This window comes from Acomys minous (assembly GCF_964271855.1).
Source record: "Acomys minous genome assembly, chromosome: 6".
Classification (NCBI taxonomy): Eukaryota; Metazoa; Chordata; class Mammalia; order Rodentia; family Muridae; genus Acomys; species Acomys minous.
In genome coordinates, this window is record NC_140487.1 from 113,112,861 (window position 1) to 113,140,769 (window position 27,909).

The 27,909-nt window shown below is 53.4% G+C and overlaps 1 protein-coding gene across 4 annotated transcripts in view; it reads left to right on the forward strand.

The window, feature by feature from the left end:
• HSPG2 (heparan sulfate proteoglycan 2) overlaps positions 1 to 27,909 on the forward strand; it is a 104,906-nt gene that overhangs the window by 18,422 nt on the left and 58,575 nt on the right. For 2 of the 4 annotated variants that reach the window (XM_084787905.1, XM_084787906.1), the window contains exons 2-8: positions 16,923 to 17,058; positions 17,503 to 17,547; positions 24,477 to 24,586; positions 24,688 to 24,746; positions 25,152 to 25,312; positions 27,252 to 27,302; positions 27,694 to 27,822. In XM_084787905.1, the coding sequence (XP_084644031.1) occupies positions 16,923 to 17,058; positions 17,503 to 17,547; positions 24,477 to 24,586; positions 24,688 to 24,746; positions 25,152 to 25,312; positions 27,252 to 27,302; positions 27,694 to 27,822 (691 nt within the window). The remainder of the gene's footprint in view (positions 1 to 16,922; positions 17,059 to 17,502; positions 17,548 to 24,476; positions 24,587 to 24,687; positions 24,747 to 25,151; positions 25,313 to 27,251; positions 27,303 to 27,693; positions 27,823 to 27,909) is intronic. The other 2 variants (XM_084787907.1, XM_084787908.1) reach the window with 1 other exon arrangement.

Below are 27,909 nucleotides of genomic sequence, written 5' to 3' on the forward strand. Positions count from 1 at the left end.
TGAGGTCCAGCCCCTCATCTTTCCCCCCCCTCATCTGGCTGTTTATTCATCCTGTAGGAGATAGCAGGACCAGATGCTCTGGTCCAGGAGGAGGGGGGAATGTGAGGCTTTACAAGAAGAGACAACTTATCAGAGCCCCAGGCTGGCCTGAGCGGAAATCAAAGATCTGACCTTGTTGCCTTCTGCATTTTTCACTCATCCTGTCCCTCCCCCACTAGAGATCTGAGGACACCTGGTATCTGAACACGTCTCTGGGGAGGAGGTGGAATCCTAGCCCCTCCGTGTTCTCGGGGAAATGAGGGGCAGGAAGAACCTCAGCTCCCAGGGCAGTCATACACTTAGAAGACCTGCCCACGAAGATTTTCAGAGCATTCTTTTTGTTTGTTTGTTTGTTTGTTTCTCTGTGTAGCCTTGGCTGTCCTGCACTCTCTTTGTAGACCACGCTGGCCTCGAACTCACAGTGATCCGCCTGCCTCTGCCTCCCAAATGCTGGGATTAAAGACGTGCGCCACCACTGCCTAGGCATTTCAGAGCATTCTCAGAGTCCTTCTGCCTCGGGCTGATACAGCTGCTGTTCCTCCATGCTCCTCTTCCTCATCCGAGGCACCCATGCCTTCATTCCTCTTGTGGCCTTCCCTCGAGGCCATGGCTAACAACCTATGCCCAGCTACTCTCTGCTCTTTCCCCCTGTTGGTTCTCTTCTTTGGCCATTTGACAGACACGTTTTAGGGCATTCATTTATGGTCTCTCACTGCAGCTAATATCAGCTCCCTGAGGGCTGAGTCACTTGCTGTCCTTACCTGCTCCTTCCTTCTGTTTCCTTTGTATGCTGGCCCACTGGCCCTAGTGCCTAGGGCTGTGCTCTGTACTCGTCTCTAAGAATTAAACAGAGATCCCAGCAGGGCTCTTTGGAACCCCCATATCCAGTGTACAGTGGAAAGTGTTCCAGTGACTTCTGTATTGTCATCCACCTGGTAGGTGACAGCCTAGCAGCTTGGTCCAGCCCTGAGGCTTATACTGTGCTGTCCTGTGTTTTCGTGCTAACAAATCAGGGCCTTCACCCCAACTGGGGCCTCAGACTCCACTGTAACTGGATCTGACAGAGTAGGTTCAGGGGTGATGTCCGTCTTCTGGGATCCCTGTGCCCCCTGCCCCCACCGTCTTGCCTTGTCTCCCGCCTTGGCCAGTGACAATAGGGTTTACTGACTCAGCATAACTGTTCCCCTGTGGCCCCAAGGCTGGGACAGGGAGCAGAGAGTGGGCCCAGGTCCTTGGTGTCCCTGGAGTGTTTAGGGGCAGGTGGACAGGACGTTTCCCTCTTCCCTTCCTGGCAGCAGACAATCCTAGTCAGAGGTGACAGGCAGCAGGGAGATTTACTATTTCCGGTAACCGGAGTCCCTGGCAGCGTAGGCCTCCCTGCCAAGGACGGGCACCCCTTTCTCACTAGCCATTCCTACTGTTCCTTCTGGGCTGGTCTGTCTGGGGCCTGTCTAGTGTGGTGGCATGCTTGAGGGAGCGTCTATAGTCCCAGAGGTTGTGAGACCTGGCGGGGGGGTGGTCATGGGGGGTGGCGGGGGGGTGGTGGTGGTGGTAGAGCAGGTCTTCTCAGGTCCCACTTTACCCTAACCTAATTCCTGCTATAGTCTCAGAACCCTCATTTGCATGCTCTCTTATCCTGGCCTTGGGGAGTCCCTGTCCCTAAGAAGGGAAGAAATGACTAGGAAAGGCGGTAGGTTTTGGGTTAGCAGCCAGGAGGCCTGGGGCCTGTCTTCCTCCCCCACTATGTCTCTGGCAGGCTCTTCCTTTCCTTGCGCCCAGCTTTGCCCTGGACTGCCGCCATGGGGCTTTTGAAGTCAGAAAATCAGCCCCAAGTGCTACATCCCTAGCAGCCGGCAGTGTGGGGATGAGATTTGAACAGGCCGCCCAGCCTTTGCTGATCACACTAACGGTGCTTACTTCCCCCTTCTCTGCGCCTCTCTTGCCCCTTCTGATAGGTGAAGGGTCTCATCCGTTCAGGTGATCCTTTCCAGTCCTTGTGGCCCAGGTTCTGGGGATACTTTAGAACTTTCTGTGGCCACGTGTCTCTCTCTCTCTCTCTCTCTCTCTCTCTCTCTCTCTCTCTCTCTCTCTCAAGTCTTGTGACAGGAATTGTTCTTCCTGGAAGTTCTGAAGAACATACTGTTGGTCATGGGTTTGAGGATGGGGAGGGGTGGGAAGGAAGAGAGGAGAACTGGGGAACTGCCTTATAACTCCCGGATGCAAAGCACGTCGCCTTTTCGGTTTAGCAAGGTGGCCGCTTTTATTCCCATTTTGTAGATGGCCTCTTGTTTCTAGAGGCTCAGAGAAGTGAAGTTAGTTGCTCAGAGCCACACAGCTAGAAAGCTGCCAGGCTAGTGTCCAGTGCCCAGTGGTGGGAAGTGGCCCATGGCTGTTGCACACTTCGTAAGATGGCTTTGATTTGTTAAAAGAGCGTGTTTAATACATTAGTCTTTCCCCAGAAGTGTTAACATGCTGTAGTAATTTGAATACTTCCATGTCCAAACTACATTTCCCAAGCTGCTTCTGGTACCCGGAAGTAGCCCAGAAAGCCTTTGTTCTATAATTTCTTGAGTTTTTGCCTTGGAAAATATGGTCAGTGTTAATTATGGGTGTGTAAGGGTTCAGGGGAGGGAGAGGCCTGTGGGCTAGAGCTGGCCAGGAGTGGAGATCTGAGTGAAGCCTGGAGTAGGCCGAGCTCATAGTTGGTAAGACAGAGCCCCCCCCCCAAGTGTTCGTTTACAAGGGTCAAAGGAGACTGTGGGCAGAAAAGCCAATTGGGCCCCCAGCCCATGTTTTACCCACAGACCTTTGCTCCAGCCCTCCACCCTCTGCCAGGCTCTCCCAGAACTGGGTAAAGAGCTGGGGCAGTGGATAGGGAAGGGAGCCTGGTGTCCCGGCCAGTGGGCTCAGCTAGGCCCCCTGGGACTTGGGCAGTGACTGCCTGAGGACTGAGATAACCCCGGTCAGCTAGCACTGCCTCCTCCTCCTCCACAGCCGCCTGTGGGGCCCTTGGCCTCAAAGCCCCAGCAGCTGTCAGCCGGGATGGGTGACAGAGGAGGGTCAGAGGTGACTTCCCAGGCTGCTCTTTTCCTTCAGCTGGGGCTGAGCCCAGCACTGTCATCAGCCACTGTGCTCCCTCCTCCTCCTCCTCCTCATAGGTTTCCCACCATCCTTTTCAGCCCTGCCTCTGGTGGGGGGCATATGGTGGGGGTGGGGCCTGTTCATATCCTTTAGTGCCTTTGATCCCACTAAAGATCTGAAGAGAGAGATGAACGTCCTGTTTCTATATGAGAGGAAACAGATTCAGAGAGGCCAAGTGACTTGCTGAAAGCCACAGAGCTACATCGTTGTTGTCGTTAACCTCTGGCCCCCTGGCCCCCAAGTGCCTCCTGCCTCTGCCTTTAAGGAGCGCTCCCACACTCAGACAGAAACCTCATGGTCCCGTTCCCAGCTTGGCCACTCAGGCAAGCTGATCTACCGTTTGCCATGGGACTTCCATGTACGTGCCCATGTGGTCTGATGACAAAAGTATTGGTCTCTTGGAGCTGAGCCAATTACGATGAGCTAATGAGTTTAACAGCAGAACTTAGCCCAGGCTCACCCACCCAGCTCATGGGAGCTGGCAACATAGTCATCGTAGAATGCTGGCCATTTGTACACTCTACAAGGGGTTCCAGACACATCCTACAAACATTTGTACCACTCAGTAACTATTTGGCACCTACTGTGTGCCAGGTGCTGGAAAAAAGAGCAGTGAAAGATCAACCACACTTCCCCACCCCTGCTGCTAACATTTACACCCCACCCCTCACCCCCTTGTAGCGCCTCTGTGCTAACCGCAAAAGCCTCTCGCTAGCTCTGCACATGTGGGTGGGTATTGTGATCCGCACACATCAGGGCCGCAGATGAGAGCGCCGGGACACAGAGATCATGGGTAGATGGCTGTTCAGGCCCCAGAACCCTGCTTTTCACGGGGTCTGTGACTTGCTACAGCTGCTGAGCATGAGGGACAACTTAATGCTCAATTCCCCAGGGCCCTAGCCTGAAGAGATTATTAGGAGCGTTAGGGGCTGCAGCCGTTGAGATCTGGGCAGTGACAAGTTCAGGAAGGTCTTGTAGAGGGCAAGGCTTCTTGTTCCTTAGGGAGGAGGCCCAGCCAGGTCTTTAAATACCCCCATGATGCCCAGAATAGTCCCCATTGTCTCAACTGAGAGCAGACAGAGCCTAGTAGGTCCTGAGGGAGGGAGACTGGGCCAGGAGGTGGGGGCGGGAGGTCTGGGATACTTCCCTATATGGTGGTTATGTGTTTCTGCTAATACTTTTCCATTTGCCTCCTGCAGGAAGGCCTATGAAGGGCAGGACAGCAGCATGAGCAGCTTGCTGCCAAAGAGGGAGCCAGTGGGTGGGGGACTCCCAGGGAGGCCTGCGTGCCTGGGGTAACGTGCCCCGTTGGGTGCCAGGGATATGTGCATTGGCCTGCAGGGCCCTCCTGTGGGCAGACGTAGGCCAGCCCCTGCCCAGGGCCTCCTGGCACCTTTGCCTGCTCTGGCTATTTTGAGTGCTGGTTGCATTTAGGCTTGGGGAGCGATGGGGGATCCTGCCCAGACCAGTGATGTTGGGATGAGGGTTAGGGGAGAGCGCTCCCTCAACTCCTTCCTTGCCAGCCTGATACCCCACCCCACAGCCTCTGTCTCTGGCCATAGCCTAAAGGGTCTCAGTCAGATGACTGTGAGGGAGTGCTAGCTCCACAAGCAAGGCAGAGTCCGCCAGACCAGCCCCATCCCTTGGGCACTACTCATGGTATCAGGAATATTTGCGTTTCTTCTAAGACATGGGACAGGTGAGGTTGAGGTTTCTTGCTTCCCATGGGCCACTGGGAAGTTTGAAATAAGCACCCGCTCTCTGGCCAGCGTGTCTCTGCAGGCTTGTCTGTCCGCCCACCTCTGGGTTCTGATGTCTATTTGATTTATTTCCCCTTGCTGCTGTTGTGCGTTCATCTTGCAAGCTGCCTGAAGCAGGAAGGGCAGGGAGACCCTAGCCCAGCTCCTGTGACTTGGCTTGTCCTGATTTTTGTCATCACCCTTAGCAGCCAGCCCCCCCCCCTTTTTCCTGAGGGGAGACACAGCCTGGGATTCTTATAATCCTAAGATTTGGGGGTTTCAGTGTGCGAAAACTGCAACTCAGAGTGCCTCGAAGCTGGGATCCTCTGGACCTGGAGTTAGGGACAGTTGTGAGTGGCCCAGGGTGGGTGCTGGGACTCAAACTTAGGACCTTCTCTGTGAGGACAGTAGGAGCTTCGCAGTGAGGAAGTTTCCAAGTCACACAAGTTTGGGACTTGGTAAATAAGATCAAGAGGTGGGGAGACAGGCTGGGGGGATGAGAGGGCTCCTGGCTCAGTTTCCTTACATCAGGCTTTCTCAGGTGCCTTTTTTTTTTCTTTCGTTTTTTGAGACAGGGTTTCTCTGTGTAGCCTTGGCTGTCCTAGACCAGGCTGACCTTGAACTCACAGCAATCCAACTGCCTCTACCTCCCAAGTGCTGGGATTAAAGGCTTGTGCCACCATACCCGGCTCAGGTGCACTTTCTGTATAGTCCTTATAAGTATTCCTGTTCCAGGGCCACTGTGCCCTGGAATGGACATTTATTGTGAGGAAACAGGGCCCCCTGTTCCCGTTGCAGCATCTACGGGCCCAGCCTGCTGCTGCTTCCTTCCCTCCCAGAAGCAGATGAGGAAATCCTAGGGCAAGGGTGCTGGCCTCTTCAGCCCAGGATCCAGCTTTCACTTGGCCTGTTTTTTCCTGTGGTGGATGCCCACAGTTGGCCACACTGAAAGCCTCACAGAGTCCAGGGCTGTGGAGCTCTGCCTGTACTCGTCTCCGAGCCTGCTCTTTGGGACACTCTTTAGAGACTGTGGTAACCGCTTGTCCCTCAGAGGTGGGCATCTAGCAGGAAAGCCTAGGCATTAGGGGGCAAAGAGATGCTAGGAGGTGGGAGGCACTAGGTGACGTAGAGCTCCTTCTAGGCTTGTGCCCAGGCGTCCTGGGTTCAAGTCTCGGTCTTACAACTTAGTAACCATGAGCAAGCTGCCTCTTGGAGGCTCAGGCTCTTTGCTGGTAAAATCCCTCCTCTTCCTCTTCTTCCTCCTCCTTCTCCTTTTCTTCCTCCTCCTCCTCCTCTTTCTTCAATAAAGGTGTTGTTGGTGCTGGAGAGATGACTCAGTGGTTACGAGCACTTTCTGCTCTTCCAGAGGATCCCAGCTCAGTTTCCAGCACCCATATTAAGTAGATTGTGATCATCTATAACTCAAGCTCCAGGGGATCCAACATTGTCTTCTGGCCTCCTTGGGCTCCTGTACACACGTGACATACACTCACAGAGGCACACATGCATACGTGGACATAACATTAAAAAAAATAGATTGAAGTATTTATTTATTTATTTTGGTTTTTCAAGACAGGGTTTCTCTGTGTAGCCACGGCAGTCCTGGACTCACTTTGTAAACTAGGCTGGCCTCGAACTCACAGTGATGTGCCTGCTGAGTGCTGGGATTAGAGGTGTACACCACCATGCCCAGCCTGAAGTTTTTATTTTTTAAGATGATTTATTTTTATTATTTTACTTTGCAGCTTAGGCTGGACTCAAACTCATGGCAGCCCTCGTGTTTGAGGTTTTCCAGTGCTGGAAAAACAGTAGTGAGCCACAATACTCCCTGCAATAATTTATTTTCTGAACATTGATGTTTTGTTTGCATGTACATCTATCTAGTTGTCTATAGTCATAAGCCGCCATATGGGTGCTGGGAACTGAACTCAGGTCCTCTGCAAGAGGAGCCAGTGCTCTTAACCACTGAGTCTTCTCTCCAGCCCCCAGATTTATTTTTATTGTTTTAATTACATGTATGTACACATGAGTACAGGTGCCAGGGTGGAGGCATGTGCAAGAGGGCTCTAATCCCATCCCCTAAACTGGAGTTATAGTCAAATGTGGGTGCTGGGAGCTGAACTGAGGTCCTCTGCAAGAACAAAATGCATTCTGAGCCACTGAGCCATCTCTTCAGTGCACCCCACCGCCACCCATTCTTTGTTGGGGGGCAGGTGTTCAAGGCAGGGTTTCTCTGTGTAGCCTTGGCTGTCATGGACTCACTTTGTAGACCAGGCTGGCCTCGAACTCACAGAGATCCGCCTGCCTCTGCCTCCCTGAGTGCTGGGATTACAGGTGTGTGGCATCGCGCCCGACTCCCCATCTGTTCTTGAGTTTAACAGCTATGCTGAGTACCTGCCATGGACAGAGTGCTGGGGGAACAGTGGGCAGAGGCCTCCCTGCCTTGGGGGCACCTTCTAGTGGCAAATGTGCCAAAAGAATGAAGTTGCTAGTGAAAGCCGGGGTGGGGGGGGGCGAAGAGAGTGAAAGGGAGAGAGCATGGATTCCTGACCTGGAGTGTGGCCCGGACAGGTCTCTAAAAGGTGACATTTTAGCAGAAGCTGGGGGAAGAGAGGCGGGACTGGAGGAATGTGTAGGTCCAGGGACCAACTCAGAGAATACAGAAAGTGCCAAGGCCCTGGGGTAGGTGTTTTGGACTCTGTGGAGAATGCAATGAACGTCGCTGAAAGAGAGAGAAGGGAACAGAGGAGATTGGCGGGGGTGTGTCTGTCCGTCTGTCCGTCTGTCCACCAGTCGCCATAGTGATGGCCTTTTTTCTCACCTAGGCCTGATACAATAGGTTTAGGGGGTAGACACTGTCCTTCTTGGTATCTCCTTTCAACAGAAGCTTGGGAAGCATCCTCCAGCCTCATGAGAGAAATTGCAGGTGTGGACAGGCCCAGCCAGGCGGCACGGTCCTCAAAACCCCATAGACAGGCCGGTGCCCTACAGCAGCAGAGCTGCCAGGAGCCAGAGAACCTGAGATGTAAGGCAGGCTGTGAACAGGAGGTGGCACATGAAGGCTGCCGGCAGTTGGCACCGCCGTGCTTGGCAGAGAGTGTTCAGTCCCTTAGGGACCTTTCTGCTGGGCAGCCCAGCCTGGGGAGCTGCTCCCACCACCAGTCTTGACCAATCATATCGTACCTGAGCGTGAGGTAGGAGCTCTTCCCAGAGGGGTTCCTGTATGCTCCCTGGAGCTGGAAGGCCCATTCCTGGGATGTGTTTGGGAGCCTCCTGAAGGGAGGGGAGAGTCTGTGGGGAGCAGGAGCCTTCACAGTTCGCAGCACAGCTGAGGGCCAAACACACTTGTCGCTCTCCACCACTCCCTCCTGCCCCCCCATCCCCCCCCCATGCCACAGGCCCTCCCACCTTTGTGCCCGTGTGCCCTCCTACTTTGAGAATCACCTATCCCCTGCTCCACTTCATTCTGGCCAAGCTTTTCTCTTTTTGGTTTTTTGAGACAGGATTTCTTTCTGTAGCCTTGGCTGTCCTGGCCTCACTTTGTAGACCAGGCTGGCCCCGAACTCACAGAACTCCGCCTCCCAGAGTGCTGGGATTACAGGCCAGTGCACCAGTGCGCCCAGCTCCAGCAAAACTTTTCAAGACCAGCTCCCTGTACCCCTTTACTAAATAAGGGGCCTCTCTGTGCAGCCCCAGCCTCTGTCCTTCTGCATCATAGCCCTTCTCATGCTGAGTACTCAGTGCTCGGTTGGAGGTCTGGAACCACTCTGAGCTCAGAGAGCTCATGTAGCTCAGGCTGGCCTCAAACTCACCACGTAACCAAGGATGACCTTGAACTTCTGATCCTCCTGCTTCTGTCTCCCAGGTATTGGGATTGCATTGTTCATCATCACATCCACTTTATGTGGTCCTGGCAGTTAAACCTAAGGGCTTTGTGCTTGCTGGACAAATAATCTTATCAGCTGAACCATATCCCTAGCTCTTGTTATTGATGATTTTTGAGATAGGGTCTTGCTGTGCATCCTGCTGTTCTGAAATTCACTATGGAGATCAGGCTGGCCTCTAACTCAAAAGAGTCATGCTGCCTTTGCCAACCCCAGTGCTGAGATTACAGGCCTACACTATCACACCTTGTTTGCTTTACCCCTATGTATGGACTCGGCATAACAGTACTCAGGAAGTGGAGGTCAAAGGGATTTGAACTCAGTCTTAATGGGCAGGTCTGGCGGATGACACTCAGTAGATGGAGAAACCAGGGCCACTCATCTGGAATGTGGCATGGTGGCCTGAAATCAAGGTGCCTGACTGCATGCCGGGTCTGGTTATGCGATCTGCCTCACTTCCAAGTCTCCTGAGATCCAGAGGTCTCATGCTTTCTCTCATCCTGTCTGGTCTAAAGCAAGTGGGCATAGACGGCAGCCTAGCTGTGTGAGAGGGATGCTGAGGCAGCGAGCACCTCAGGGCCTCCCAGGGTAAGCTTAGCCAGCCTCCCAGCCAGCCTCAGAGATCACTGTCCCCACTTCCCAACAAACTCCAGATTCCACTTGCCTGCCAGGCACAGTGGTGTACACCTGTAATCCCAGTACTCCACAGGCTGAGGCAGGAGGATCACCATAGGCTTTAGTCTAGTCTGGGCTCCACAGTTTCAGGCTAGCCAGGGGGTTCCATAGTGAGTCTGTCTTAAAAGCAAACAAACACACAAAAACAAAACAGAACAAAACCAACCAAACAACCAAAATACCAAATTAAGTTATTTTAAGGAATAAAGCAAAATAGCAATAAAAGTCACCCCCTTCCTGGTACAGACAACAACTAAAGCCAGCTGATGGGGACCCCCTGAAGCTGCTAAAGGAGAAAAGAGAAAGGTGGATGCTGTTCAAAGCCACCCCAACTTCCTGATCCCTGGGCTTATGCCGGAAACCCTGATCCCCTCCTGTGTTCCCCAGTGATCCCTAGTGCCCAGGTTGGAATGCAGCCTTTCCAGATTCCAGGCCTGGGGGGAGCAGGTGTCTGTCAGAGGTCAAGCCGGGGTCTCTCAGCCTTTGCTGCTGAGCTAGTAATAGCAGGTAAGCCTAGAGCCCTGGGTTTCAAATGTAGTTCCCATTAGCTGTGTGCCTTTAGCGTATGACCTTACCTCTCTGTGCCTAGTGTCCTTACGGTCCCCACTACTTGATATGGAATTGACTGCTCTGTGCCCTATAAAGACCTTAGGACAGCACCCCGTTCACCGTGGCACCCTGAGCATCAATCACTGTTCTTCTGGGGAGCCAATTCTTCCTGGCTGAGTGGCTGGCAAAAGTCCTACCGCCGCCTTGAGGGCCCAAGTATGAGACGCTGGCAGGCCTCCCCAGAGGCACGGACACATGGGCCTGCCAGAGAAGCCACAGCCACCGCTTTTCCGGCCCGGCGCCCCTCTCAGACTGCCAGGGGATTAAAGGCCTTTAGGCTTTTGTGTTGTGCTCACGGCAAACTGCTGCCCCGACAGATTTTTTCCCCTCTGCTGTCTGTTGCCCTCAACAGGACACTGGGCAGTGTGTGTGTGTGGGGGGGGAGGGGATGTCTTGGCCCTGTCCCTAAGGCCTGGGCTGGAGCAGAGAAAATAGTACTTCTTGGGGTCTTCCTAGGCACCTGCATCATGGCAGAGGGGCCAAAGTCTGGGGCTGTGGCCATGCGGACCATGGGAGAAGGAGGCAAGTGGTCAGACCAACCCCCACTGTCTCTGGATTCTGATGAGGTGAGCTCACTCCAGCCCCAGATGCCTGGAGCCTTGCCCTGGGCAGCCATAACTACCCTGGGGACTGCTTGGAGGGGGAGGGGCTCAGAACTTCCTGACCAGCTGTGGGGGTGGAGGGGGGCTCAGTTCCAAACCTGAGCCATGAAGACAAAGGCTGGGAGCTGGCTACCCAAGGCATGTGAAGAATGTCTCCAGAGAGCCCCCTCACTCCCACCCCCACCCCCACCCCCGTTTACTCAGAGCTGGCAGGTAGCTGGGACAGGAACCCTGAACCCTGAGGCTTAGCCCAGCCTAGGTTCTGCCACTTAGCCAGCCTCCCTCACTCTAAACCAAGACGTGAGCCCTGGCCCCAGCTCACACCCTACCTTCTGCAAGCGTCACCCCTCAGCCATACCCACTCTCACCCTCCACTCTGCCCTCCCTGTATAGCTGCTGTCCACACAGCAGAGCAATAGGTACTCACCTGCCTGGTCATAGGCACACAGCTGTCCCCTCCGAACCTCAGTTTCCTCATTCATAAAAATGGAACCAAGTTTGCAGTGGCAGAATGGATGTAGTTTGGAATCCAGAAGTTTTTGCGATTGAGAAAGGAGACACAGAGCACTTGCCAGCTGTGAGGCAACATCTTCCATGGGATCTGGGGCCGTACCGCACAACCAAACACATGGACACACACATGTGGTCCAGCTGCTCTTGGTGTCTCAAGCGTAAAGCCCAGCACTTGGGAGGCGGAGATAAGAAAAATCTCCCTGAGTCTGAGGCCAACCTGGTCTACAGAGTGAGTTCCAGACCAGCCAGGGCTATACAGTGGCTCCCGGTCTCAGAGACAAAAGCAAAACCATGCTGCGCACAGTGTCTTATCTCACCTCTATAGTTTCAACATTGTGGGGCTGGAGGCAGGAGGATCATAAATTCTAGGTTATTTTTGTCTGCCTAGTGAGTTTGAGGCCAGTCTGGGAGACGTTGTCTCAAACTTGAACAAAACAACAACAAAAGAAACCCAAAATAAAAGCAAAACACAAGACATGGTTGAACGTGTCCATGATTCTAGCCCTTGGGTCTAGCCTAAGCTACATAGTGAGACCCTGTTTCTAGAAACAGCTGAAGAAACTCTCGGGTAGTCCCCGTTTTGCGGGTACAGAATGGTGTCCCTGTAACATCAGGCCTGTGGGGCTGCTACAAGGATGGCTTTGTTTTGTATTGGTTTTGTTTTTTGTTTTGTTTTGTTTTTTAGGCATGGTTTCTCTGTGTGATAGCCCTGGCTGTTCTGGACTCACTTTGTAGACCAGGCTGTCCTTGAACTCACAGAGATCCACCTGTCTCTGTGTCCCAAGTGCTGAGATTAAAGGGATTCGCCACCACACCTGGCTTTTATATAGGATCTGAACTCAGGTCCTCATGTTTGACCAACAAGGATTTTCCCCACTGGGTCACTTCCTCAGCTCCCCTGCCTCTTACTGCCCTCTCTCATTGTGTTCCTGTCACTCAGGAGCTTTGATTTGAGCAGTCTTATGGTTTAGCCTTTGAAAGGTGCAAACTGGGCGGTGGTGGCGCACGCCTTTAATCCCAGCACTTGGAAAGCAGAGGCAGGTGGATCTCTGTGAGTTTGAGGCCAGCCTGGTCTACAAAGTGAGTCCAGGACAGCCAAGGTTACACAGAGAAACCCTGTGTCGAAAAACCAAAAGTAAATAAATAAAAATTTAAAAAAGAACGAAAGAAAAGAGGTGCATACTCAACACTGTGGAAACCCCACACCTCTGTCCTGTATTTACCTGTGTTGCCATGCTCCAGGCCTGGCCTGGTTTCCATGCCGTACATATTTCTCCACTCTGAGAACACCCTAGCTAGCCTTGACCCCCTCCAAAGCCTCACAGAGGCTGGAGAGGATGGCCTAGTTTCCCTCTGGACCTCTATAGGCCTTGCACCTAGAGGGGTCTCCATGTGCCCTTTGTCCCCACCAGAGAAAACCTGGACACATACCCAGAACTTGAGAGTGGTGCCCCCCCAGAAGTTCCTGTCTGGTACCCTACCTGCGTGCCACCTGCCTGGGTTCAGAAAATTGCTGTCACCAGGGACCACCCGTACTTACATCCTTGCCTCTAGCCCTTGTTCCCAGCATCTTAGAAACAGACTTTGGCCTTGGCCTGCTGCATGAGTCACCCACCCCCTGTCCCCCAGCAACCTACAGGTCTGGAAAATCCCCCTCCCAGCTTGGCTCCTTCCTCACTGCCTCAGATCTTCCTCCACCTCTGCCTGAGTACTCCTGGTCCTCTGGGAGGAAGCAGGGCTCCCGCGCCGGAGACAGGCTACAGGGCAGGAAGCCTGGGTTCTATTTTCTGCCTCTGACCTTGGAGCTACCCATGGCCCTCCTTTGGACTTAAGGAACACTCTGCAAAGGCCTAGGCTGCTGCCAGCACAGCATCCCCCTGAGCCATTCACGGAGCTAGTCAGGTTGAGGATGGAGTCTGGGGTAGCCATGGACATTCTGGGAGCTGCTGTCTGCTTTGGCCTTGCAGCCTCTGTGAGGTGTAGCCCTCCACAATGATCTACGGGCTGTGTGGAAGAGCCACACACCATTGCCCCACTACCTCAGAGGGTCTTTGTGAGCTGTAGTTCTCACCAGGGCAAATTCCTACACCAGACCACCAGGGTAAATCCCAGCCCTCACAGCCAAACCTATCTTTCACTGCCCCATTCCCTCCTTTTCAGTTCAGCACCTACAGCCAGCTTCGGGCATTCCTGGTGTGCAAGGGAGCGCTCTGGGATCAAGTGCAGGCTCTCACTAGCCCCGACTGTCCGAAGCAAAGGCTAGGCTGGCCAGCTCCGAGTCCCTTCTGCCATCAGGTGGCCAGCCCCACTCTGCTCTTTTCAGAGCCTCTTTCCCTCTGGCTCCATTTCCCCTGCCAGATGTGAAACACAGCTGCCTTCAGATGGACAGCTCTTTTGCAAATGAAGTCTCTCCCCCTGGCTGTCCTGCCTGTCGCCTGCCCGCCTGCCCGAGGGCCCTGGTTGCCCCTGTATACTCGGATGCTGGGGAGGGAGCTACAAGCAAGAGCAGCTGGCATGTACAACCTGGGTGTCTGGGGCTGGGGGACTTCTGACTCAGTGCCCTGCACTTTTGGCCTTCCTGCAGATGTGTGTTCCTGGCCTGTTTTTCCCTGTTGAATCTCACTTTGCTGTTTCCTGTCCAGTTCCGAGCTACTCCCCCACCCCCTTCCTCCCTACAAGGAGCCGTGGACCTTGCTTAGCAGCAAGGGTTTCCTTTCCAGACAGCCGTGTCTAAGTGGTGCCAGGAATCAGCGCACCCCATGCTTAGCCACATAGCCTCGCTCGCACCGGCATTGGGAGGGCGTGGGTGAGGCAACGACCCAAGTACATACCCTCTCAAACTTCCTGTGCTCCGAGTCAGTGCCCCTGCCCCAATTTTTGTCCCCCAGTGTCAATCAAGACCCTGCTCAAGACTCACCCTCCAGCCACCTCTACTCCCAGGGAGGGAAGGAGGCAGGATCTGGGCTTGTTTTAAAGTGTGGCTCTCAGAATCCCCTGGGTGTGCTCAGCTGTGTCAGACCTGGGATGAGCAGCTACCTCAGGCACTCAGAGAAGAGGCCAGGAATCCAGGCCACTTCGCCAGGCCCGGAGGTGTTTTTTGTCTGTTTTGCTTTGTTTTGATGATGGTGGAACTTGGGATCCAAGCCAGGGCCTTGCCCAGGTGAGGGAGGCAAGTGCTCTATCAGCGAACCCTGGGACGTACCCTAGACAAAACTCGGTTTATTTTCAGTTTTTTTTGAGACAGTGTTTCACCGTGTAGCCTTGGATGTCCTGGAACTCGTTCTGTAGACCAGGCTGGTCTCAAACTCAGAGATCTGACTGCCTCTGCTTCCTGAGTGCTGGCATTAAGGTCATGTGTCACCACCACTAACTGGATTTTTAATTAATTATTTTTGAAACATGGTCTTAATAAGGCTCATGCTGGCCTTGAACACATGACCTTCTTGCTTTTGCCTCTTGAGTGCTGGGATTAAAGTCATGTGCCACCATGTTCAAGTACTGGTCCCGGAGATTCCGAGGTCAAATACCTGTATGCATAGGGACACAGTCCACAAGTCCTTTAGGTGCCACTCTGGACAGGAATGGACCCTTCTGTGGTGGGGAGAGAAGGATCAGGTGGTGGCATTGCTCTTTGGCTATGAGGACAAGGCAGGGCGCCATGCCAGGGTGGCAGGTGAAGGCAGTGCAACAATTATCCAAGGCTCAGCAGCCAGGCAAAGACAAAGTGCCCAAGTGGTGCTCAGTCCTGGAATAGGGGGGAGGGGATACACAGGTCTGTGGGTCGGGTCCCAGCTGCTATCTCTTACCCATGTGTTCAGGGATTGCTTGTGTGTGCAGAGTAGAGCTAAGCCCATCGCTCCTCCTGTCTTCTGGTTGCCTCTATCCAGTGGGGATACTGATGACACAGTGTGAGCCCACCAGGACCCAGGACCTGGCCAGGAAGAAGTGGCTGTGAAAGGCAGGGAGTCTGCTGTCTCTCTAGAACTTTCTTTCTTTCTTTTCTTTTTTTTTTTTTTTTTTGTCCCTCCTGTCGATGCACAGGTGACTCAGAGTAAACGGGATTTGCTTCAAGCACACGGGTCAGTAATGTATGTGAGCGTAACACATACGCTGGAGCCATTGACCCAAAATGTCTTGAGTCCCTTCCTGCCCTCCTGGCTAGTCCATAGACCAGGCAAACTGCTGATCTATCCTTCTGTCACCGTGTGTGGCACCCTCTCTCACCCCGAGTCCCCATAAGTGGACACATAATCCCTGGGTCTTTGTTATCTGCTGCCTGTCACTCTACAACTGAGCTCATTCAAATGGCCCGGGCACAGCCACCACCTGTGTGCGTGTTTATTTCTTTGTTTTGTTTCTTTGAGACAAGGTCTTAGGTGACCTAGACTGACCTCCACCTCACTGTGAAGCCGGGGTTAACCTTGAACTCCCGATCCTCCTGCCTCTACCTGCTAAGTGTTTGTGATTACAGGTGTGAATCGCTACACCTGGCTAACTGTACCTTTTTATTACCGGGCAGTTAGAGGGGTCATGGCTAAACGGGGTAGATGTTGAGGATAGCATGCGATGGTCCCAGAAACTAGGAAAGAAGGACGGACGTGGTGGCAGAAGGCTGGGGGTGGGGTGGGGGTCGGGGGGAGGTTGTGGATTGTATGGACTTGGGGTTTTTCACAGGGAACTGAGTGCCCTCTGTCCAGTCCAGGCTGCTCAGACACTGCTGAGCTGCAGTGCCTGAGGCTCTTTCACCAGGGATTTGGGACTGGTCTGGGGTCATTGAATACTGCATTCCTGTGCCTGGGGGCCTCCCAGCCTTTGGGCTCCCCTCGAGTGATTTTCCTCTCAGTTACCTGGACAACGCCTTTGAAAACATCTTGATGTTGCCGAAGTAGATGCAGGCATTTACTATCCATGGCCATTTCTGGGGAAAGCCTGGGTAATGAGTAGTACTAGGGCCTCTTGCTGGGCCTGTGTGCTGTGCCACTGCCTACCCCCCCCACCCCCACCCCCACCCCGACTCCCTACCTCCCATCCCCAGCTTTCCCAGGACAGATGCCTCAGACCCAGTTAAGCTTAACAGTAGCCTGAGGTGGTGGGGGAGTTGATGTCTGACTTGCTCCCATTTAGACTAGCTGCAGGGCTCTATGTGTTGTTCTGGACAGTGGAATGTGCTGCCTGCAGCCAGGCTTGGACAGCAGGCAGACCGGATGGAGAAGGCCAAGGGCCTGAGGAGGGACTGTTATGGAAGCCCAGATCAAGCCCCTCGCTTCTGCCCTCACCGCCTTCACACTTAAAGTGTCCGCTGTTCTGCCTGCTCGTGTCTCTCGTCTCTACCGATCCAGGTCACCCCATACCTACCCGTGTCCCCTTGCCTACTCTCATGTCCTGGGTGTCCCTTGTATTCTCCAAAGAAAAAGAAGCCACCTTTTACCAAACGATCTTCCTTTTACTGTCTGCTCTGTCTGAAGAATCCTTGAGAATCTTCACGTTGGGCTCTGAAGCCTCCTCCTGGGTTTGGTGGGTCTTTGGGAAGCTGAGTCACAAAAAGTATTTCAGGCTCTTCTTGGCTCTCTTAGCCATACTGAGTCTAACAACGTGGGTGCGGGGGGGGGGGGGAGGAGATTTTGCAATGAAGTGTTGGGACCCCTCTGAAGTGAGAAGAAGGGCCCTGAAGTTTGACAGTGAACAGGAGGGGCTGACTCATGGACTGTCATCTCCCATAGGTGACACATGGTCTGAGGGCCTATGATGGCCTTTCTCTGCCTGAGGACACAGAGGCTGTCACAGCGGGCTTGGCTGGCTGGTCCTATTCAGACCTCTCCGATGATGAGGACCTGCTGGCTGATGATGCATCAGGAGGTGAGCCAGGAACTCCCCTGCTAGGGATGGAGGGCTGCCGGGAACAGCTCTGGCTTTTCTCATTGGCGCTCTGGAAGGTCTCCTGAAAGTCACCCCAGATGGGACTTCAAGAGATAGCCCATAGCCAGGCATGGTAGCACACTTTTGTAATCCCAGCACTCAGGCAGGTCGATCGCTGTGAGTTCAAGGCCAGCCTGGTCTACAAAGTGAGTCCAGGACAACCACGGCTACACAAGGCTGACCTGGCTTCTCTCCCCGATTCATTGGACAAATGGTCCCCGGAATATGGGACCTTAGTTAATATCCTATGATGGAGGCCTCCAAGCTAACTAGGCACAGGGTCAGGGTGGGGTAACTGTCCTGTATTCACCTGCAATAGTGCCCAGTGTCATGTCAGTATGCAGTATTTATTGCTACTGACTTAAGTCTCACTTTTATTTGCAGATGGCCTTGGCAGTGGAGAACTGGGCAGTGGGGACTTCCAGATGGGTAAGTTGCTGAGGGGAGCCCTGGAGCAAGCCTATCAGTTGTAGAGGCCCCATTTCTTGGCTGAAAGCCCGAGGATCCTGTGGGGATGTTCCTTTTCTTGTTGTTGTTTGTTGGCTTTTCAAGACATGGTTCCTCTGTGTTATCTTGGCTGTCCTGAGCTCACTTTGTAGACCAGGCTGGCCTCGAACTCACCTGCCTCTGCCTCCCAAGTGCTGGGATTAAAGGTGTGTACCACCACACCCGGCTGCTTTCTTCTTCTTCTTCTTCTTCTTCTTCTTCTTCTTCTTCTTCTTCTTCTTCTTCTTCTTCTTCTTCTTCTTCTTCTTCTTCCTCTTCCTCTTCTTCTTCCTCTTTTTCTTCTTCTTCCTCTTCTTCCTCTTTTCTTCTTCTTCCTCCTCCTCCTCCTCCTCCTCTTCTTCTTCTTCTTTGTTTTTTTGAGACAGGGTTTCTCTGTGTAACCTTGACTGTCCTGGACTCGCTTTGCAGACCAGGCTGGCCTCGAACTCACAGCGATCTGCCTGCCTCTGCCTCCCAAGTGCTGGGATCAAAGGTGTGTGCCAACACCGCCCAGTTTGATGATCCCTTTCTTGATGAGTGACAATTGTGTGAGCTGATGGGCAAGCACCTGCAAGGTTGGGAATGGCCAAGTTTAGCTATCTGCCTGTGTCACCTGCACAAAACTCCAGACAGTGGCCACAAGAAGCTCAGTTCTAATTGGGACAGAAAGCCAGGCTGCCTCTCAGTGTTCAAAGTAGTGGGGCATCTCCAGGGCTGAGGTCGTTTCCCCCTACCTGGTGTAGCAGGAGCATCCATGCATCTGAGGGTGTCATCCCACCTGGGCCACTGCACACAAGACTGGCCCAGAGAAGCCTGGCCAACTATGATGACCTCATAGCACATGGACACGGCTGCTGCCTCAAGTTTTCCCACTCATAAATCTTGGCAGGACCAGAGGACGCCCAGCACCTGGCTAGGAACAGAAGTAGGAGTATTGGGTGGTGTTGTGGACGTGAGCCATCTCCCAGAGTAGCCTGGCCTGAAGCACTCTGGGAACTGCCTCCTGTTGAGGCTTTGGTCTATCTAGTTGCCTCGGGAGCACCTGTGACCTGCCCTGAGGGTCGCGGGAATGCCTTCTGTGGTATATCCCCTTCAGATGCTCCTTTGCAGGCTCTTCTCTCCTGAGATTCTGGGGTGAGGGAAGGCAAGGCCAGAGGTGCCGGAAGAGAGGGAACAGGGTAGCTGTTTCCTAGGAGGGCCCAAGCCCAGGCCTTTGTCTTTCTTTGTGGGAGGCAGCATGGCCTCAATCTCCAGCCCTAACCCTGGCTGGCTGGCTGCCCTTGGGGTACGGCCAGCCAGCTGGGCTTAGTCCCAGCCTGGGAGGCACAGGTGTGTATCCGGATGGCCCAAGGTCCTAGTGTGTATCATACAGGCTTGCTCAGGACCAGCGCCCTTCCTCTGTAGACATGGAAAGGCTGGCCCTGACTCTGATAGCGCCAAGCTTGGATTGTCTTCCTTCACTTGACCCTAGAGCCCCAGCCCCTGAGATGTCCCTTGTAGCTAGGCAAGGCTGTAGCTCCCCAGCTCCTCCCAGCTTCCTGAACCCCTGGCTCTGCCTCTCACCTTTCCTTGTTTGCTTCCGGCTGCTAACCTTGCCTGTCAGCCTTTCCCCCACCGTCAGTCCTGCTCTGGCCACTGCCTGTTTGATTTGCTTTTTGGTTTTTGGTTTTTGCTTTTCCAGACAGGGTTTCTCTGTGTAACCTTGGCTGTCCTGGATTCCCTTTTGTAGACCAGGTTGGCCTCGATCTCACAGAGATCCACCTGCCTCTGCCTCCCGAGTGCTGGAAAAAAAGGCGTGCACCACCACCATGCCTGGCTGCCTATTTGAAATAACTTCTGTCCACTTTCTCCTTGGCTCCCCAGTTCCAACCTCCACCACTGTCTCTTCCCCTCTCCCTCTCCCCTTCTCCTCCCCATCTTTGCTACGGTCTAGACTTTTCTCTGCTCTTTCCCAACTCTGCTTTCTGTGTGTCCTTTCCCCTGGTTCTCTGTGGCCTGTTCTGTCTCTGCTCCTCCTGTCTATCTGTTTGTCTGTCATTTTTCTGGGGACCCCTCCCTCCCAGCTCATCCTTGACGTTCAGTCTTTTTCTTCTCCCTGTGTTCCTCTGTCCAGCCCACCTTGGCCAAGAGTCACACAGGAGGCCCTGAGGTACCTCTGGGAACAGTTGAGGCCAGGCCAGGTACCGTTCTTCCTCTAGTGGCGCTGGCCAAGGCACAGCCAAGTTTGATATTGGGGAGCAGCTTGTCTCAGCCTCTGCACAGGCTGGTTTCCTGCCCACCCAAGGGATCCCAAAGTGGAGACACAGCCCAGTCATAATGAGAATGAAGACTCTGCGGAGCAGGAATAGGTGCTTAGAGTTTTGGGGGTGTACGCCTCCCACTCACAGGAGGACTCGGCAGTTTATCTTCCTCTGCTCCAGCCTCTGATCTCAGGGAATGCTTTAGCTAGGGTCAGAAGGCCAGGTGGGGGAGGCCTGGTCCGGGCAGATGCCCAGAGCACCCCCTCCTCGAGGCAGCCTCAGAATTCCTGCCATCTCAGCCCCTCAGAGCTGGGTGGGTCCTCAAGTGAGGTGCTTGCCCTGGCTTGCCTCTGCTTTGGGACAAGGAGAGGGGTCAGTCTGGAAGACTCCAGCCCTTCCCTGGTAGAAAGGGGCTTTGTGGTACTCTAACACTCTCCTCGGGAGTGGGCACATTCCTGGGCAGAGGCCCGGCCTCCTCACCCGAACTTGGCCGTGGGCTGAGGCCAGGGGCCGGGGTGGGGGCTATCAATGGGCCTCTGTGCTTGCACACAAGAGGCCTCTGTGGCAGAGCCCACAGCCTTACACTCCGCCCACAGGCTCCACCTACTCAGCACCCAGGAGCCGGGCCCCACCATTGGCTGTGATTCAGACAGACACAACATCCCCTCAGTGTGTAGGATCCAGTCCTGCACCTACCCCTGGGACCCCAAGGACCCTCTTAACTCCCCATAGAGGGAGAACACCTTGGCTTGGAATCTGCGCATCTCTAGGCCCAAAAGATAGAGAGTAAAGTGGAAGACACCCCCCACTCTGTCACGTACATCCTGACCAAATGTCACACGTACTCACTTCAGTCTCAGGGCCTTTGCACATGTCAGCTCCCCTGTGTACAGTGCTTTTCTTACAGACACTGCCATGGTCACCCCTTTCCTTCAAAGAGACTTCTTCCTCGAACCCCCATTAAAAACAAAAAACTATACCCTCAAGCTGGGCGGTGGTGGTGCACGCATTTAATCCCAGCACTTGGGAGGCAGGGGCAGATGGATCTCTGTGAGTTCGAGGCCAGCCTGGTCTAAAAAGTGAGTTCTAGGGACAGCCAGCCAGGGCTACACACAGAGAAACCCTGTCTCAAACCCCCTCCCCAAAAGGAAAACAAAACAAAACAAAACAACTGTCCCCTCCCTTCCTTCCCTAGCAGGCTCTCTCCCAAGTCCCATTCCTGATAATCCACACATTCTTTTTTGTTTGTTTGTTTGTTTGGTTGATTGGTTTTTTTAATTTTTAAAATTTTTTTTTTTTTGGTTTTTTGAGACAAGGTTTCTCTGTGTATCTGGCTGTCCTGGACTCACTTTGTAGCCCAGGCTGGCCTCGAACTCACAGTGATCGCCTGCCTCTGCCTCCCGAGTGATGAGATTAAAGGCGTGCAGCATCACGCCCGGCCACATCCACATAATCTTACCCCCAACTAGAAGATGATCTTCCTGGGGATGGAAATTTCCGTTTGATGAGTCCATCCCTATCCCCTGCCCTTGAACACCCCCAGCACACAGTAGACCCTCCACACCGCTTCTTACTGGCATGCTTTTCTGGTCTAGGGCTGTTCCTAGGGCTTGTCCTGAATATCTGAGTTAATGGTTCCTGTCAGCCCTGCTCCCATGTTGTGCTCCAGGTACCATGTGGGTCCTCAGCAGCCCTTGGGGTGGGCGCTGGTAGCCCCAGGTTATAGATGCAACATTAGAACTCAGAACTATCACAGGCCATCAGGGGCCATCCTGCTTCAGCAGTAGGGCCGTTAACTAGTGAGCTGCCCTCCCTTCACATGGTGACAGTAGGTATCATATTGCGCCCGCTCTGTGCTGAGGAGTGTTCTGAGCACTGTGCACACACTTCAGACCACTTGGTGACTCTTATTAACCTGATGTTTATAACCTGTGCTTAACCCCAGGCGTACACTCACACACACATTAGTGGGAGGCTGAACATGGTGGCCTGTGCCTTTAGTCCCAGCATTCACGAGGTAGAGGCAGGAGCATCAGAAGTTCGAGGCTACATATTGAATTTGATCTTAGTGTGGGCTACATGAGACCCTTCTTTCTCCCTCAGAAACAAAAAACCAAAGTTCATGGCCAACCTTGGCTACATATCAAGGCTAGCCCAGAATCTGAGACTCTTGTCTCAAACAACAACAATGACAAAAGGGCTGGGGAAATAGCTCTTTTGAATAAGAACACTTGCTGGACTGGGCATAGTGGCGCATGTCTCATTCCCAGTACCCAAGAAGTAGAAGCAGGTGGATCTCTGCGAGTTCGAGGCCAGCCTAGTGTACAGAGGGAATCCAGGACAGCCAGGGCTACACAGAGAAACCCTGTCTCAAAAACAAAACAAAACAAATGAACACTTGCTGCCTAAGCATGGGACCCTGGATTCAAGTCCCCAGCATCCATGATTAAAGTTCCTAGGGCCTGTAACCCCAGCTCTGATCGGAGCAGAGACGGGATCGTTGGCTGCCAACCTAGTTTCAAGTTCAGTGAGAGACCCCCATGTCAAGGGAAAAGGCAGAGTGCTAGAGCAAGACACACACGCCACGTCTTCTGGCTTCCATGTGCTTTTGGGCATGTGTACCTGGATGCACATGTGCATACACACACACACACACACACACACACACACACACACACACACACACACCAAAATAGTTGAGAGTGTACACACCATTCTCTGTGTAATGTGGGTATATTGTATAGATCAATTTGGTTATTATTCCTATGTCATCTGCCAGTTGTCAGGCTCTATGTGTATGTATGTGTGTGTACACCGGGTGTGTATGTATACATACATACAAATGTTTGGCTCATTTGCTACTAGAGAGGTTTGCGGGGTTTGTTTGTTTGTTTCCTTCAAGACAGGGTTTCTCTGTGTAGCCTTGGCTGTCCTGGACTCACTTTGTAGACCAGGCTGACCTCACACTCACAGCGATTCCCCTGCCTCTGCCTCTCTGAGTGCTTGTATTACAGGTGTGTGACACCGCCCGGGCTCACCACTAGAGAGTTTAATGCACATTTCTAACTCAAGAACATTGTTCTGCTCAGCCTTCCGTCACTGTGACAAGAGATCAGAGGTGCCGGGTGTGGTGGCACATGCCTTTAACCCAGCACTCGGGAGGCAGAGGCAGGCGAATAGCTGTGACTTCAAGGTCAGCCTGGTCTACAAAGTGAGTCTAGAACAGCCAAGGCTACACAGAGAAACCCTGTGTCGGGGGGAAAAAAAAGATAGCAGAGGTAACAGACTTAAGGAAGAAAGATTTACTTTGGTTTACAGTGTCAACCAGGGCCAGTTGGCTCGGCTGCTCTGGGCCTGTGCTGGCGGTTTACTGTGGTAGAAGAGTTTAGCAGAGGAGTTTGGTTCACCCCTACTAGTGTCTGGGAACCAGTAGGGGCTGGGGGTGGGGTGGGGAGGTGGTACTGAGTCTCAGTATCCCTTTCACGGCCAGACCCTCAGTGACCTAACTTCCATCCATTAGGCTCCACCTCCTAACAACAAAACAACAAAAGGCGAGGCTGGGGAGATGGTTCAATCGAATAAGATCCCTTGTTGAAAGGTCTGCTGCCTCCAACAGTGCTATAAGCTGGGGCCCAAGCTTTCCACACGTGGGCCTTGGCCAGACTGGAGATCCAAACCCTAGCCAACCTGATAACCAGTGGCTGTAAACTGTGCTGTATACATCCGGTGCTAAAGGAAACAATAGTTGTATGTTGCATTCACACCAGAAGTGACTTGAGTTTATTTGGCCATGACTCACCGATAAGCCCTTCGGCCATAAATTGAGTGGGTTCCCCATTTCCTCATGGAGCTCCTGGTTTGGTGAGGCAGGGTGTCAGGTGACCACACTCCTCATTCCCAAGTGCGGGCCTGTGCGCACAGGGGCAGTATGGGAAGGCAAGCATCCTTCACTCCGTGCAGCAGCCCTGGGGTGTAAATGCATTTGACTCCCTCACCCCCACATTTCATGAAGAAGGAATGAGACTTTGACTGAGGCGGGTGAGCGTGTGAAGTAGCTGAGTCGGGACCTGACAGCCGCCGTGGTGCTGTGTGGTCCACGTGTACCCAGCAGAATTAATTGATGGGATGAGAAAAGGAAGGCTTCCGGTTTGGGAAGCAGAGGTGATGTGAGAGCCCAGAGTGGTGACCCCACACCAGCCAGGACAGCCAGGGTGGTCATCTTAGAGTGTGGTTGCTAAGCTGAGTCCAGAGGGATGGATAAGAACTGGCTGGGAGGGGCTGGAGAGATGGCTCAGAGGTTAAGAGCCCTGACTGCTCTTCCAGAGGTCCTGAGTTCAATTCCCAGCAACCACATGGTGGCTCACAACCATCTATGATGTAACCTGATGCTGTCTTCTGGCCTGAGGTGTACATGTAGACCACTGTATAAATAATCAACAAATCTTTAAAAAAAAAAAAAAAAAAAAAGAACTGGCTGGGAAAACATCACGGTAAAGCTGTGATTGTTCATGCTAGGTGTCAGCCCGTGTGGGAGATGGGAGACAAGCACCTTATTTTCAGCCCGCCTTCTAGGTTTCCCACCTGCTAAGCTGGACCCCTCCACCGTGACATTCCAAACCTTCTCTCCCACAGTCTATTTCCGAGCTCTGGTAAATTTTACTCGGTCCATTGAGTATAGCCCACAGCTAGAAGATGCAGGCGCCAAGGAGTTCCGAGAGGTGTCAGAGGCTGTGGTGGATAAGGTATGTGGGAGAGAGAGAACCTGCGGTTGGGGGGTTCCTCGGGGGGGGGGCGGTACTGGAGTATGTGGGAGGCGTCTGATGATGGTGGTATGTCCCCGCAGCTGGAGACGGAGTACGGGAAGATCCCTGGAGAGCAGATTGTCAGTGTGGTGTTCATCAAGTGAGATGGGTCCCTGGGGATGGGAGGGGTGGGGGCAACCAGAAGGGTCCAAGGATGGGAAGGGGCCTGAGTACCAAGGGCAGGGCAGGGAGGACCTGGAGGGGTCGTTCTTGGGTTTTTTTGTTTGTTTGTTTTTCTGAGACATGGTTTCTATGTGAAGCCTTAGAACTCCCTTGCTTTGTAGACCAGGCTGGCCCCTGCCTCCCCGAGTACTGGAATTACAGGCGTGTGCCACTGCACCCGGCTTGGAGGGGGTCATTCTGGATGAGAAAGCAGAAAGGCGTAGATGGGGTATCCTGTTCCAGAAAGGCCTTACCGTAGGCACAGGGTGCCCAGGTACAGGGCTGGGCGTCATGGCAGGAGCTTGACAGAGGCGTGCAGGTCACAGGCCTTTTTCTCCCCCAGGGAGCTGGATGGCTGGGTCTTTGTTGAGCTGGATGTGGGCTCCGAAGGGAACGCGGACGGGGCTCAGATTCAGGAGGTGCTGCACACAGTGGTCTCCAGTGGCTCCATCGGTCCCTATGTCACCTCCCCCTGGGGGTTCAAGTTCCGACGCCTGGGCACAGGTGAGCCTGTCCTCCAAACTGGGGTCACCCCTCCAGTGCCTCACACCGGCCCCTTTCGGTGTCTCTACCTTGGGCCTTCCTAACGTGGGCTAGCACACCACTGGAGACAGGGAACTCCCTCCCTCCTGAGCCTGAGCCTTCCCATCCGTCTTTTGTACAGTTTCCGCTTGGCTAGAGCCAAACTGTTTCCTCTAGCAGGCACCCAGGAAGCTATATCATTTATAGACCTTTGTATATTGACAGTAGATAAAACTCCTTCTTCATTCAGCACTTCCGAGTCAAAAGATACCGGCATTCAGTAGAACTGACTGTTGTAGGCTGGAGAGATGAGTCAGCACGGAAAGAAGCTTTCGCTGAGGTGGGCTGTGGTGGCGCACGCCTTTAATTCCAGCTCTCTGGAGACAGAGGCAGGCAGATCTCTGTGAGTTCAAAGCCAGCCCGGTCTATAAAGTGAGTCCAGGACAGCCAGGGCTACACACACACACACACACACACACACACACACACACACACACACACACACGCAGTGTCTTGAAGAAAAAAGTATTTGCCACGAGAACTTGAGTGGAATTCGGATCTCAAGCACCCAAGTAAACATCAGGAGGGTGTGGCAGCCCACCCCTGTTTCCAGCAGTCAGGAGGCAGCAAAGGGATCCCCAGAACAAGCTAGCTAGCCACACTACAGAGTCAGCAAGCTCTGATTCAAGAGAGAGAGAGAGACCCCTGCCTCAGTATAAAAGGTGAAGACTGATTGAGAAAGGCAACCCAGTGTTAACCTCAGGCCTCCACACCCATACACACATCATACACATGGGCATCTTCTTTTGGTTTTTCAAGACAGGGTTTCTCTGTGTACCAGCCCTGGCTGTCCTGGAACTCCCTCTATATACCAGGCTGGCTTCGAACTCACAGAGATCTATCTGCCTGTCTCTGCCTCCTGAGTGCCGGGATTACAGATGTGTGCCACCGCACCCCACTATACACGTCCATCTTTGTGATATTGCATCTATACATGCAAAGATACACTACACACACACACACACACACACACACACACACACACACACACACACGCTGTATATGCCTACACACATAACCCATCTCCCTCTTTGTAACTAAAATCCATCAGTTGTTTCCCAGGTATCAAATGAAGGCCAGCCCTATGCCTAAGGCCCTGATACCCAGCATCCGCTCGGGCCCCTCAAGTTCCATAAAGGATTCTTCCTGTGTTCACCATAAGGGAACTGAGGCTCAGCAAAGAAAAAGCCACCATCCACAGTCATGGGGATGCAAACCAGACCCTGTGTGTGTGTGCTGCTCTCCCTGGAACCCATTGGTGGATGGGAAACGGAAGACAGACAGGCCCAGAGAGCACAGGAAATGGGCCCAAAGTCACGCAGCCCATTAGATGCAGAAGCCAGGCCTGGGTGCTCAGGGTCAGTCCAGGTTTCCTGTCACTCTACCCGCTGTCCTATTTGATCCACTGAGTCTTTTCCTGGGCTAGTTCTGGTTCATTCTTCATGGACTGTGGCACTGGGCCTCTCATAGGCTGTAGTACTTGGCCCTTCTCCATCCCAGCGCTCTTACTGGGTAGGTGCTCACTTATCAAGTTATGTGCCTCTGACTCGGTGAAGCTCCAAACAGGACAAATTCCATCCCTCCAAGGAATCAAGTCTCAGGAAAAAAACAAAACAAAACAAAAGACAAACTAGTGAGCTATCACTTCCTCTGTTCTGCATGTAAAACCTCTCTCAATGCACCCCCCCAAATCAAACTCTGACTCTCCTGGGTCTTCAGGCCCAGGCCTACAGTTTTCTGGAGGACTAGCCATCTGCTCCCACCTTCAGAAAGCACTGACTGCGGTGGGAGGCAGGCCCTGCTTGGGCCTCAGTTTCTAGGTCCCGGATGGGACAGTTGCTGACTACAGCTTCCTTTCCAGCACAGACCCCCCCGCCACCCCCAGCTGCTGTGGGGGTCACAGTAACACCAGGTGAGCGTGTGAGCCTGGCCAAGATCCAGGGGGTTCCTAGAGAACCTGACAGAGAGAGAGAGAGAGAAAAGGCTTCATGGCTGCCTCTTCCCACTGTCTCATTGTCCTCACTGGGGCCAGGCTGTGGCCTGCACGTGTATGGCATGGTGTCTGCATGTGTGTAGCATGCCACCTGTGTGAAGGTCCGTGGAAGGGATTCTGCACTTTGTTCTGCGTGTGCCAGGAGTGTGCACCAAGTGCTTCTTGCTCTTGCTGTCTGCCACAGTGGCCTGACTCAGGGCTCCGGAGCCGCTCACAGCCATGCCTTGTCTGTGCTGTCTGTCTACCACTAGCCTCTTCAGCCTGTTGCCTGACTCCCTTCTACCTCCCCCCCCACCCCCCCAATACACAGTGCCCCAGTTCCCAAGGGTCTGCATGGAAACGGAGTTTGCTTGCCACAGTTATAACGAGTGCGTGGCTCTGGAGTATCGCTGTGATCGGCGGCCTGACTGCAGGGACATGTCTGACGAGCTCAATTGTGGTGAGAAGCTGTGGGGGAACTTCAAGGAGCCCCTAGGTGGCCTGACGAGGGTGGGGCTACATCTGACTCTCTGGGTCATCTGGCCTG